Source organism: Stigmatopora nigra, chromosome 17 (genome assembly GCF_051989575.1).
Source record: "Stigmatopora nigra isolate UIUO_SnigA chromosome 17, RoL_Snig_1.1, whole genome shotgun sequence".
NCBI lineage: Eukaryota > Metazoa > Chordata > Actinopteri > Syngnathiformes > Syngnathidae > Stigmatopora > Stigmatopora nigra.
Genome location: NC_135524.1, coordinates 9,638,745 through 9,653,125, shown reverse-complemented (window position 1 = coordinate 9,653,125; position 14,381 = coordinate 9,638,745). Strand labels below are relative to the sequence as shown.

Below are 14,381 nucleotides of genomic sequence, written 5' to 3'. Positions count from 1 at the left end.
ATATATATATATATATATATATATATATATATATATATATATATATTATTTTTCAAAATTCGGGTGACCCTATTTTGAGTTTTTTTGTTTTTTGTTCTCTCGCGGCCGTGTCTTGTCTACATTAACCGCAATAATCGAGGGATTACTGTATTGTAGACAACCGTAAGGGACACATTGACAGTTTTTTTGCATTATGGAAAAGTTTTTTTGGTGTCCTGGCTGCTATTGATGGCTAAAGAATCCCAATCTGTTTGACCTGTGGATGGCAGCAAATATACAAATGTGCTCACAGTTTAAAAGCATTGGATGGTGAATATGGGCATACTAATTTAAATTTCCAGCAGAAGGATTAAAAGTCACATGATTGAACATCTATCTATGAAAGAGTTAATTGCTTGTATTCTGAAACCGTGTGCGTACAAACTGAAAACTTGTCCAACTTTGTCAATTTATTCATGTTGAAAATGCAGAAAAGCATTTCTGGAAGCGAGGTGCTCTAATTTTGGCTTCACCGTTTTGTCACAAATGACGAGTTCATTTTTTATGGTTTGGCGATAAACCATTTTCGATGCAAGTGGGACTATAAGGGAAACCTCTATGGGCAGCCAATAGACACCCACAAGCTCTGCCCTGATTGTCATGGTAAAGCAAACCCACACTTGCATTGACATTTGAGGGAAGGGTGGGACGACCAGTAGCTATTTGCATTAAAGGGGTCAGAAACTTCAAAACAGGCTTATTTAGTACAACTGTAAAAAACAAAAAAAAAGGTCAGACTCCCATTTACATCTATGAGGAATGAAAAAACAACCTCCCATGTATGTTTTGGGAATGTGGGAATGTGTTTGTCTTCCTGTTTATTTTGCTTAAAAACATTTGATTTTACTGCTGTGGTCAAAAATGTTTTTTATTCATTTTCTGTACCACTTATCCACCTTAAGGATAACAACGGGACTGGGAAGCCTTTTCCAGCCAACTTGGGGCACCACACGGGAGACACTCTGATTTCGTGGCCAGCCAATCGCAGGGCTTAAAGAAACAGTCAACAATTCACAGCCACACTCATACCTAGGAGCAATTTAGAGTAGAGTGTTGAAGTATGCATGTTTTGAACCCCCGATCTCAGAATGGTGAGGTCGATGCGTTAATCACTCATCTACCAGGCCAACTGACAGATGTTTATTTCTTAAAAATAAATCAGCGACAGTATATTTGCATGGTTCTACAGCCCTCTTTGTATGGTTAGGTAAATGTTTAGAAATTAGAAAAACTATACCTGAGAAGCTAGACATTCTTAAAAATTACGTTCGAAAAACATGAGTCGCAGAATAACGAGATTAAAACCAGGCTTAGAGTATTATTAAACATAAGAAAAAATATAAAAAAGAATTAGAGAGAAGGACTAAATAATGAAGGGTAACTTGACCTGCAGGCTTTCAATGCTGGTGTCACCTATCCGCTAGTGAACATACAAATGTCAGATTTTTACTTTGGAGAGCGAATAGCACAATCATGACAAAAATCTCACTCAACGTTGATTTTACGTCAGCATAACTTAAACCCTGTTCTTAAAACAAAGACAATAGTACTTGAAAGGCAACGTCATGGGGTTACGGATCGAGTCTAATATGTGTTATGCTCATTTATTTATGGAAATACTGTTCATTTGTGATATATTGTACATATGCGCCTCATGAACTGTCCAGGTCGAGGTCCCCTGTCTTCGGCTGAAGGGTTTCAGCATTAATTTTGACATTTTTATGAACATTTTCAACAAAAGTTGAAGCCATAATAAATGACAGTATTATGTTCTTTTTAGGTTATGATTATCTGAAAAACGGTTGTATTTACAAATGCATATTTAGCTGATTGTTTTCCATTTACTATTGTTACTTTAACATATATTTGTTCTTGGTTTGTGACAAAATAAAAGATTGCCCCACTAAAAATGCGACTTACATAATATATATTTTATGCTTATTAAAGGTTGTTTTTCCTTTTCATTGTGTGTTCTTTGGCTGATGCGACTTATAGTGTGAAAAATATGGTTTTACTCATATACTCCACCGAGTTTCATGGAAATCTAAAGCATAAGTCACCATTGTCACTTTTGTGCTTTTATCTAGATATTATACCGTAATAATGAAGAAATATTCAGTCTTAGAGCATCCAGTTGATATGATTTGTGCAAAGAGGGGGTAACTAGACTGCAAATTTTGCAAATTGCACCGAGTTGTCAAATGCATGTAGATTAGAATTAAAAGATCCCCTTCACATTGTTACTCTTCATTTAGCCTTTTTTGTAGTTTTCCTGATGACGTTAGGTCCCCTCATGCATGTGTTGAAATGTTCTCTTAGAAGTTTATCAGTCATTCCTCTACTTATTAGTTAAAACCACCTTTCACCCGTCTCCCTCCAAACCTCAATTTCTGTTTCTTTATCCTATTGCTCGCTGTTATACCTCTGGAGCGCGTCTTCCAACTTGGCTGTAATTTTCTGAAAGAAGCCGATCTGCTCCTGGAGGTGGTGCTGAAACTGCGCTCGAAAGTCTCGCACGCGCGTGCGGTGAAAGTGCTGGATTTCAGCAAGCGTGGCGCATGAAATAATGTTGCAGCGGTCGTGGAGTTCACCTCCCTGTGTGGGACAGTCCTTCACCTTAGTCAGTGCACCTTGAACGAGAGGAAAATAACATTAGCTTTTATCCTCTGTGGCTAAGAAAAATAAATTGATTTGGAAAGGGAAAAAAATTACATCATATAAGCTTTCATGTGTTAGGAATCTATGAGTAAATGAAAAATGTATGGTTGTTTTTTTAGGCGAGAAGAGAGACAGAAAGATAAGTTTGAATGAAAAACAAACACCAACTGGCATTTGGAAAGATTGTGGAAACATGTGTCATCTCATCTCATTTTCTGAACCGCTTAATCCTCACTAGGGTTGTGGGGGGTGCTGGAGTATCCCAGCTGACTTTGGGCCAGAGGCAGGGAACACCCTGAATTGGTGACCAGCCAATCGCAGGGCACAAGGAGACAAACAACCATCCCCAATCAGCTTACTACGCATGTCTTAGGAATGTGAGCGGAAACCGGAGTACCCAGAGAAAATCCATGCAGGCCCAGGGAGAACATGCAAACTTCACATAGGTAGACCGACATGGATTTCAACCCGGGACTCCCACCGTAAGGTCGACGCCCTGCCCAGAAACATGTTCTGGACAAAAACGTAACAATTAATAGAACATACAACAAACCAGTCGCCTCGTGCATTTTTTTGGTAATCATGATAATGAAATTGCTCATTTGATTAGTTTTACGTGAAAAACTGTCAAATTAGTTGCATTGAATAGCAGACATCCTTCCATTCCCTGTGCTGACTGATGTGTTAAAACGTTCAGTGACTCAACTTTTAAAAGGGAAGTACAGCATTTTTGGCAGACATGAAGTCTGGAAAAAAAGAAGAGGAACCTTAGACTGAAGCGCTAACGAGAAGAAATCACAGGCTAGTTCACGCTGACCTCTATGACCTTGTGTTGAAAGCAAAAGAGTGTGATCTTTTTAATCTCATCTCATCTGATCTTATAACTGAGACTCCACACTTTTTTTCCAGCTAGCCAGCTTTTAAGATGAACTTTGTTCTTTGTACTGTTGATGAGTGGGGGAAATGTCTGGGTCGCTTCTCTTCAACATAGCAAACTAGAAGGAAAAGGGTGAGAAAGAAAAAGAGGGGGTGCAAGGAGAAAAAAAGAGGAGGAGGGGAAAGTAATCTAGAGACTGTTCTATTTTGCATTCCTGCCGTCCAACGGCAACATTGGAAAAGAGGCCCAGGAATCTGGCTGGCCTCATTCAAATCAGATGTTAGTCTTTGAACCTTCGGATTGACATTGCACAGCTACATTTAGGTCAACAATGTTTCACACAGTTTGTAATGTTCTCACAATATTGCTCCGCAGAAAATACTGAGGGATAGAGACCATAATGACAGAAATATCTGAATCATATATTATATTTTGTCCATCAATACTTATTAAAGAATTCCAAATTGTCTGTTAGCTTCCTTTCATTGTTTTTGCCCCTGGTTGCACTGCTTCCAGATGTGTGTTTACATATTGAAGCATTTAACCAATCACATTTCAGCCATTATTTGTTGCCAGGGTCAGAAATCTGCCTCAAGGCCTTCACAATCAGTTCTGCGGGCTATGCTGCATTAAACAAGCGTCAATAACACTGTTGCTATAACCAATTACAATTCGATTTGGTGACATCAAGGACTTTTCGCAGGCAGAGGGATACGTCATCGCTTTCACCAACTATGATTGGCTAGTAGGCGGACCAAGCCAAAGTGAGCCGGCCAGAGATCACAAACTCCACCCACAATGGCCGACGGAGGAAAACAAATGGATTTGGTTGCAGATTTGCTCACAAAGCTATTTTCCAGACGGACTTTTCCAGAAAAAAGGGACATCATTAAGAAAGGGCGGTCGACTTCAAAGCTAGCTAGCCTGTTACAGCCAGGAAAAGGGTGTGTCCGCCACTTTCAGTGCGCTAACTATGAGAGTTACTAAGATGTATTTGGAGCGAGCTGCACAAGCAAATATATTGCTGTGTTGATTTAAAGCCATTTTCAAGACGGACTATGCCAGAAATACGACAGAACAGGCTCGACCTTCATTATTAGCTTCGACGGCGATAGAAAAGGCGGAAGAAAGAAAGGAGGATGGATATTGTGTACAGTTAAAAAGGATTTTCAGTGAGTCAAATATGGCTATATTCCTAGATTATATTTCAATTGTGGGCCCAGTTCGGATATCTAAAAAGCTGCAGTGTTTGTATTTAATCACTAAATGCTGCTAGGAAGTGGATTTATAGTCGTGAAAATACGGCAGTTGCGCAGCTTCGAGGGAACATTGCTGGCAGCATTTTGTGCTCAGCCCGAAGCTAGCATCTTCTGAGATGCGGAACTGCAAATTCTCGTGTGAACCAAGACAACTCGCCTCCGACTCCAAGGAATAAAAAAATAAACCAGCATTGTGATTGATTTACGTCGTAGATGCGGCTGTGAAGCTGGCATGACGATAGGATGTCAACACACTGCATGGGGCCACTCAGAAGGAGACTCCACCAAGAGATTGATAACAACCTGGTCGGAACCATCGCATTGGACAATCGTGTTGACGGTGTCAAGACAACAATACCACCAGCAATATTTATGCATATTTTTCTTGTGCACAGAAAATCTCTCGCAGAAAAAAGCTCCTTCTGCTGCTCACTCGGAGCCTCCTGAAGATTCCATGGATGATCCAAATGCCGAAGAGGACTTGGAGTAAGGCTCACAAAAACAGTTTTCTTTATTATTATTATTATTAAATCCAGTGGTGATTAGCTATTTTCACGGTGAGTACGGTACTTAAAGTACACTGGTACCTCGACATATGAGCAATTTGAGATACAAGTACAATTTTGAGGAAATATTTATCTTGTGATACGAGACGAATTTTGATATACGAGCAGACAGCGGACGCGAGAGGCTGCTCATCAGAACATCATGGGCACTGTCTCTCTTTCCGCAACTACCTCGTGCAATGTCTCTGTGGTCGCAACCCCCTCGTGTAATGTCTCTGTGGTCGCAACTCCCTCGTGTAATGTCTCTACGAGCATTGGGCGGAGTGTTGCATTTTTTCAGTGTTTTTTTTACTTGTTAGTCAGTGCGAATGGCCTATATACTACTTTTCGTTGAGGAAGACAGGGAAGTGTCTTCGTTTGTGAGTTTCAACATTAATTTTTATGAAGGTTTTTTTTTATACCTATTTATAAAAAAAGCGCATTGAACTGAAGCCATGAATGTTGCAGACGCCAAGTGGTGAAGGATGACAGTATCACTATTTTTATTGCTTTGTCAGCATCGACACCATGAATAACAGTCCACATTCTTGGACTAAAATGAGGTCAGCATCTGTGGTGTCATGTAATACGTTGTTGAACTTTTTAGCAGAAAGTAGAATCAAATGTTACAGTATTTGGTGCTGAGTGCAGAAAGAGCCGTCTGTAATTGAGACTAGAGGCATTCAGGCTGCTTTTGTATCTGGGGAACAGAGCTCAGTGCACTATAGAAACGGTGCCTCCAGGTTTGGCAAACGTCAGGACTTTGTGTGCCAGCAGAGGCTCCCTCCTCCCCATCGGAAGGGAATCAACAAGCTAACTCCTGTTTGTTTTGCTTGTAGTGTGCTTTCAAATGACTCACTTCCGGTGTTCGTGGTACCCAAGGTACAGCAAACTTTTCTCAATATCATGTTGTCTCACTACACTGACTTAGCAATTCCATAAGTGAAAACAGATGAAATGCTAGCCTGGGGTTGGGGGGTGCAAGATTTGTGTGTGCTGAAAGTAAACTATGAGGCACTTGGTGCTTTTCTTGATACCATTTATTCCGCTAAGATTCAAGTTACTGATTGGCTGCCATTGACGGCGAGAAATGTCCAATCCAGTTTGGGTGGTAGGATAAAACGATTGCTGTAACTTATTATTATTATTTTAAGACCTTTTAAAAACAGACCTGTTGAAAACACGACTCCGTAACATAAAAAACATACCAAAGCTAGATTTAAAATCACTTTTTGTGGTTCTCATTGTGTGGTTAACTTAACAGCAATATAAAAAATTCAAAGAACATGGCATTTCTTTCCATTATTTTTTCTGGTAAATAATGTGGTTTGATGCATTGTTTTTAAAGAATGGAAGTTCAATCACGGTCCATTCTTTTTGGTTAGTTGTACCCACATGATATGCTTTCATTGGGTGCCAAAGAATGTAATGTTTAATAAAAAAAATACTTTGGAAGAAAACAAACACATTTAACAGATGTTTAGTCACATGGGAGAGAAATGTTTGTCTTAAGGTAGAGAGAAGCTGCCTCTACAGCTGGTGATAGAAATTCAAGAACAGAATCAAATTAAAGAAAACTATTTGTTGGAAAGGAGAACAATTATTCAGATCTTATATTAAAAAGATGGAACGGGTTATCTGACCTTTCTGCACATGGATGATGTCAGGAAAGTTGGACAGATGTCCTCTGTAAAGATCCAGCAGATCAGAAATTGGGTCCAGGTCTTGGCGTGGCTGATCTGCAAAATAATCCCCTATGGCTTCATAGGCGTCGCCAGTATAAGAGATGGCTTTATTCAGATCTCCTGAGTAGGCCTGCTGATCAAGCTCGAATGCCTGTGAGAGAAGCTTGAAGGACTGTCCGACTTTGTGATATTCCTTCTTGAATCCAGATATCTGCTTGCGTGCAAAATCATTGATAGTGGCGTTTACCACCACGATGTTCTCGTCCATCCTTTTCGTAAAGGTCTTAAAGCCTTCGATTTTGCTCTCCACTTCTTGAAGATCGAGCGGGGCAGAAGGTGTGCTTGATGGAGGAGAGACATTTTTTAGGAATGTATCCATACTCTTGCTCAGGTTTGAGCAGAAACGGTATTCGGGAACTACCATATTTTCACGACTATAAGGCACACTTAAAAGTCTTAAAATTCCTCCAAAATAGACAGGGCACCTTATAATCCAGTGCGCTTTATATATGGACCAATAAGAAAATTGTTATCACGATAAAATAAAATAAATCAGTCGATAGGGTACACCATCCTCTACGGCAAGCAGACCCCGACTGTAGTATTTTCCCCTTAGAAAAAGCACTGCGTAGTGACTGCAGGGATATATAATTATTTTGTCAATACACCCAGTATGCCGGCGAGCACACTGATTTGGTACTCACCGTCATTCCGGCTGGATTTACAAAAGAACTCCTGCCGCGACCTACTAGCTAGCTAGTATTTGCGAATGGATTGTGGCCTGGACATCGATACCAACACAGATTTACGAAGGGTGGCAGGCAGCGCCGGGCTAGCTACGCTGGCTACTAGATAGCAACTCTTTGCGAATGGATTGTGGCCTGGACAATAATAAAACATTAAAATAGAATTGAATGAAGTTACCCCAAGCTAACAAGTTTTAGATTTCTGCATCGTTTTCATAACATTTACATAAAATGGGGATACTTGATATCAAATGAGAAAAGAATTACAGGCTGTTCTCAAATGAGGAGGAGGAGACTGGGTTTGAATGGGTTAAGAAAATTGTCAATTTTGCTGTTTTGTGCACAGGTATTTTAAGAGGCATATGAAAACAAAATAAAAGAGATGACAGGGAAACTTCAGCAGGATCTTTTAGTGGGTTAGTTTGGTATTGTCCTGCATCTCACAAAGGCTAATTTTGGCTGTGATATAGTCATTTTGCTTTCATGCTCCAAGTTAGCCGGTCTATTGCTAACCATCCTATAAATAGCTGTTTGTTCATTACCATTATCTTAGTTTATTGAACGTTGGTCTGAAACCAGCGTTCACGTCGCATTAGCGCCCCCGGTTCTATGTGGTGTCCGCGTGGTATAATTACAGTTGAAATGTATCGAATATTATTGAAAGTTTCAATATTGTTGAAAAAAAAAAGCTGACAATAATTATTGTTATTGTTTTAGCACCAAGGTCTAATTCAGAGACACTTTAAATTAGTAAGAAGCTCTTCATACCTGATTGTGAGGAAGAAATTAGCTCCAACAAGCTCATCCCTCTCTGCCTTTCTCTTTCCTTGTTTCCACGCTTTTTCATCTGCCCCGCATGTGAGGAAATGCTGGAAAACGTCACAGCGAGCCAGTACAGGGTGGCTGGTCATGTGGTTCATCCACCAAATAAGTCCTTTCCTTCGCTTCGAGATGAAGTCCTCCTCAAAGCGACCAGTGGCCTGCTTCTCCGGCAAATGCGGCACCGAAATAACTGGAAAACGTTCCACCAGACGAGCGTAGAGCCAATCGAAGTGTTTGTACCTGCAGAGGTTGGAAACAACATATGAGAAATTTGAGATACGAGTAAAATTCCGGGCACATTTTTGCCTTAAGATCTCATCTCATTTTTTGAACTGCTTTAATACTCATTAGGGTTGCGGGGGTGCTGGAGCATATCCCAGCTGACTGTGGGCCAGAAGCAAGGAATCGGTGGCCAGCCGATCGCAGGGGACAAGGAGACGGAAACCATGCGCACTCACACCCATACCCATACCTAGGGGCAATTTAGAGTGTCAAATCATCCTACCATGCATGTTTTTGGAATGTGGGAGGAAACCGGAGTACACGCAGGCTCGGGGAGAACATGCTAACTCTGTACGGGTGGACTGACCCTGGATTTGAACACAGGACCCCAGAGCTGTGAGCCCGACTCGCTAATCACTCATCCGTTGACGCGCCAAACTCTGATCCGCCAATGCGCTAATTGCCTTAAGATACAAATTTACCTTTCAACAGTAGAGGCATCTGACTCGTAACCGGGTTTCTTGCAAGAGAGAATCGATCCTCAAGCGCCTTCGTACCAGATCATTCTAACGAATTGAATCCTCTCCTGCCCATTTATTACATAAGATTAAACAACAAGCATCATCTATTACATAACAATTGAAGGTCTGTCGGATCTTCAGAAATCAAAACAATTGCAAGTCCCTGAAGGGGAAGCGGTATCCCCTCTCCTGGTGCAAAGTTGAAGTCAAAACAATTGAGAGTCTTCCCGGATCTTCGGTATGAGTTCTGTGTGAGAGGTTGATGTTTCTCAAAACAACTCTGATAAGTCCAGCTGGATAGAGGAGTGACCTTCCCGTTGTTTATCACGGTTATTCATTGGAAGCACATATACATATAATGATTAATATTCTTAGAATAGAGCAAAGCGTTCTTCATTGCCAGCAAATTTATAATAGTACCAATAATAACCCTAACAACGACCATACGAAACAGTTCCTGATGCGGCCGCTATGTGGCCGAGTGTGCGAGAGGCAGTTTATGCGACCAGCACCGAGCGAACAGATTGCATTTTTTGCATTAATCAGTGCAAAATTAAGGGAAATACAACAAGCAAGCCAATGTAATGGAGGGCTAACCATCATTTCCTAGCTGTGCAGTGACATTCATAACATGATAGAGAGCCTTTGTTTAGTATAGGTAAAAGATAAACAGTTAGCAGGAAATAGTGCGACCGAGTCCATAATCTGCAAAAAAAGCCAGTAGAATCTACATGGACTTGAAAGCAAAGTAAGCATCTGAAAAAGACACCAGCAGAACCTTTCAAAGCGAGTCATGGCTGGTTCGATCATTTTAAAACGAACTGGGAAAACTCGGTTGTGAGGCACGGGAAAGCAGCAAGTCCCGACTTGAAAGCCACGGTGGAATACATTAAAACCTTTGCCTCGCTTAAAGCATAACAAGGTTACAGGTTACACCCATTTAAGTGTGTATCGTAATCTTAGGTCATTTAATCAATACAACGTTTTTTTTGTCGTAGCCAGAATCGTCACAAGTGCACCATTAAAAATCGTGGTTTTTATTTCAGATGGTTAAATATTAGATTTTCAATTGCCAAGATTGTAGAGTCCAGGAGTGGTAGATGTAAGGTATTTACCATTCAGTAGCTCCTATATGAATGGAGACCAAGATGAATCTATAAACTCTTTTGAGCCAGGGGGCATGATATGGTGAAGTTTGAACTTGTACGGACCTACTTTCAAGTTTGTATTCCATAATAAAACCAATAATACTGGGTTTGCATTAAGAGGCGGGGGACACCTTGAACCAGTGATCAGCCGATTCGCAGAGCACAAGGTGACGGACAAACGTGTACTCACAATTTAGTGTGTCCAATCAGCCTACCATGCATGTTCTAGGAATGTCGGAAGAAACCGGAACACCCAGAGAAAACCCACACAGGCCCAAGGAGAAAATGCAAACTCCACACCGGTGGGCCGACCTAGATTTGACCCAAGGACCCCAGAGCTGTCATGCGCTAACCACTCATCCGCTGGACCGCCCTACAAATGAAGTCCCAAACAGAATGATACATTCTTTGAATTAGAATTTAGCATGTGTCCCAGTAGCACGAGTGATTAGCGTGTCGGTCTCACAGCTCCGGGGTCCTGGGTTCAAGTCCGGGTCAGTCCACCTGTGTGGATTTTGCATTTTCTCCCCAGCCATGCGTCGGTTTCTTCCGGGTACTCCAGTTTCCTCCCACATTCCAAAAACATTAATTGTAGGCTGATTGGACACTCTAAATTGCCCCTAGGTATGAGTGTGAGCGTGAATGGTTGTCCGTCTCCTTGTGCCCCGCACCCGGCTGGCCACCGATTTAGGGTGTTCCTCGCCTCTGGCCCGAAGTTAGCTGGGATAGGCTCCAGCAACCCCCACGATCCTAATGAGGATGAAGTGGTTCAGAAAATGAGATGAGATGAGTATTCCGGATCATGGGGAGCTAAAATCTGTGGCAACTGATTTCAGCCTAAAACGTGACGACACCTGGACGTGAAATGCATACCTGTTAACCTTGGCCAATTGCTTCCTTAACAAACATAACTTGGCACATAGTTTACCATTTTCCCTAAAGTGAACAGGATGCCATCAGCCTTCTGTATGCACTAAATTCAAGATTCTGTAGATGTCGCTGTGTGACAATAACAGCTTCACTGTCAGGGTACGAGCTATATAGTGGAAAGGCGGACATGACTGCTCAAAGCATGACAAAATCAGCAATTGATGATGCTGTTTTCCTCTGCGACCAGTGACCGAGACGAAATGGGTAAAATGAGATCGGTTTAACAAGAAAATGTACTTTAAAAAAAATTAACGTGCAAAAGTTGTTATACGGCGTACACAATTTGAAATGATGAAAAAACGTATAAAATATGGGAAAAACTTATACGTTGATAGTGAGGGATGAAATGAGAGCCCAATGGAGGGTAGCAGGTCTCTAAAGTGAGAATCATTGCATCTGCGACAATATTTTCAAAATAAAATAATGGATAAAGAAATGCATTTACTTTTGAGGGGATTTCGTAACCTGGGTCCTTTTCATATCTTGAGTCACCCATTTGCATATTAAAAAATGTTGTAACCTGAACATTTCGTACCCAGAGGCATTCTGAGAAGAAGTAAGACTGTACATGACTACAACTCCACCTAAAGCATTATGTGTAGGAAAATGCTTTGGGACGTTGGAAAAAACGAAAGACATCGAAACAATGAGAAATTACACTGAGGAATTCCACAGGAAACACGCTATTCCCAGGGCCAAAAGGTCACACTTGGCTCTGCTTTTGCCATTTGCTGAGAACAACGGAGGGACCAAGCCACAGAAACATCAGCGGTCGAATGGTGTGAAGGAGTGGTGAGAATAGAAGAAGAAGAAGTACACCCTACCTGCGGTTGACTTGAATATTGGTGTGAGTGGGTGTCAGGCCATAGGACATGTAACTCTTCATGCCTTTGAACTTAGTCTGCTTAGTAGGATCATCAATGGTGCAAGTGAATGGGTATGGGTCATCCTGCCATTCAGGTCCATGTTTGCCCATCACCACACAGATCCGATCCCCATCTTTAACAAAAGCAGCTGCCTCCCCAAGAAGGAAGGCCTCTCCTCCAGACTTGACAAAAGTAGAGAACCTGTTCAGGTTCCTCCCCACCGTCGCGGAACTCTTGGCCTGAGGTTGTTGGGAACCGCTACGTCTGGCAGGCAGGGAGGTGGTCATCGGGTACAAAGAGGAGGGTGACGTTCCCGGACCCCGCATGACCTCGCTGCCCGGGGAAACGTCATCCCAGTCATCGTCCCAGTCATCATCACTGCCTTGGCTGGTGTGGAAGCTGCCGCCACTGCCGACACTCCCCGCCTCGGGTCCTCGCTGAACGTAGGTGGGCTGGGTTATGGTCTCGACTTTGGAAGGGGAGAATCCATTGTTGTTGTTGGAGGTGATATGGTCCCTGATGATCTCCACGTAGGAGGCCGGGATAAGGCCGACGTCCCCTCTGCTATTTTTCCCTTCCAACCAGCCCTCCAGCTCTTCCTCGCTGAACAAGCTCACCAGTTCATTCTCACTAATGGAGATCTCCCCTGGGTTCTCCGAGTGGAAGTCGTATAACACTCTTGCCTTCAGCGCCATTCTTCCACCAAGATTACTTCTTGCTCTCTCTGGAACAACTCACCATCCGCCACGCATTCCCCACATAGAGATCTGTGGGGGGATTCGACTGACTTTTCGACAGGCGGCGAACTTTTCCGTCAGTTTAGCCCTCTGATTATATCAGATAATGACGAGTTCGTTTCTCCTCTCTGAACTCCTGCTTCAAAGATCACTCGTTTTGTCCAACCTCATCAGCCCGGCGAGCGAAGAAAAAGATGACGGCCGTCCGGAGGACTTCTTATAAGAAAAAAAAGTAAACAAAGCTGGATAGACCAGCGGTGACTGTGCAGCTGTTTTATTTCAGCTAAAAAAAATGAGCGAAGTTTTCTCTTTCGACGACCTCCTCCCTCGTCTAGATGATTGTAAATTAAAGCCATCGAGCCCCAACACGTAGACGCGCTAAGGGGCGGAGCCTGATACAAGTTAGGAAAAACCACAGAACTATTTTATAGACGAAAACACATTGCAACAGGATGGGACCAAACGACTAATCATGCAATCAGTCAATAAATAGCAATGTATTGGGGAAAATCTAACGTTTCTTTCTTGAGAAATTACTGTGGTTGTCAAACACAAAATGGGCCCATACGTCATAAATATTTCACAAACTAAAATAAATTTAGAATAATGCGCTGGACAGTTGTAGTTAGTTTTTTTGTGTAGTATTGTTTGTTGTAACTAGTTAGTTGCTCTGTGGCTTAGCCAATTCTGATATAACTAATATAGCACATGTAATGACAAGTTTGAGACGCTAGAGGTAAGTGTCAAATCACACTTGTATTTAACCCGGTCCTCAATGGCCTCTGTGAGTGCAGGTTTTTGTCCCAACCAATCCAAACAGACAGTTTATCCAATTAGATTTTTGTTGAAACAAGAAGCACCGGACATAAATCCACTGAATGTATATCTAGCATACAACATTAGTGAAAAGGTTCCCTCTAATGAGTTGGTACAAAAACCTGCACCCACTGCAGCTCTTTGTGGAATTAATTGCCCACCCCTGATTTAAGGTAAAGCCATATGGAATGAACGCTATTGGTATTTGTTCATTTATTAAACATGTGAGGGCACCTGTATGGAGTTTGCATATTCTCCCCAGCCAAGTGTGGATTTCCTCTGGGTACTCCGGTTTCCCCCACCTTCCAAAAACATGCATGCTGATTGGACATTCTAAATTGCCTCCAGGTACTGCTGTGAGTGTGCATGGTTGTCCATCTCCTTGTGCCATGCGATCGTCTGGGCACCGATTCAGGGGTGCTCGGACGTTTGGTCGCCGGTCTTTTGGTCCCCGTTGGTTTCCGGTCTTTTGGTCGACGTGAGGGTTAGGATTGTCAAATTACAGTGAGA

At 42.1% G+C, this 14,381-nt stretch overlaps 1 protein-coding gene across 1 annotated transcript; it reads right to left on the bottom strand.

Annotated features, from left to right (window-relative positions):
* Positions 1-44: 44 nt before the first annotated feature.
* Positions 45-13,396, bottom strand: LOC144210823 (sorting nexin-18-like). Its single transcript, XM_077737734.1, has 4 exons — positions 12,277-13,396; positions 8,578-8,871; positions 7,022-7,404; positions 45-2,669 (listed from the first exon to the last, which is right to left on the bottom strand). The coding sequence occupies exons 1-4, from the start codon at positions 13,011-13,013 to the stop codon at positions 2,443-2,445; spliced, it is 1,641 nt and encodes a 546-aa protein (XP_077593860.1). The 5' UTR covers positions 13,014-13,396; the 3' UTR covers positions 45-2,442.
* Between the last annotated feature and the right edge of the window lie 985 nt (positions 13,397-14,381).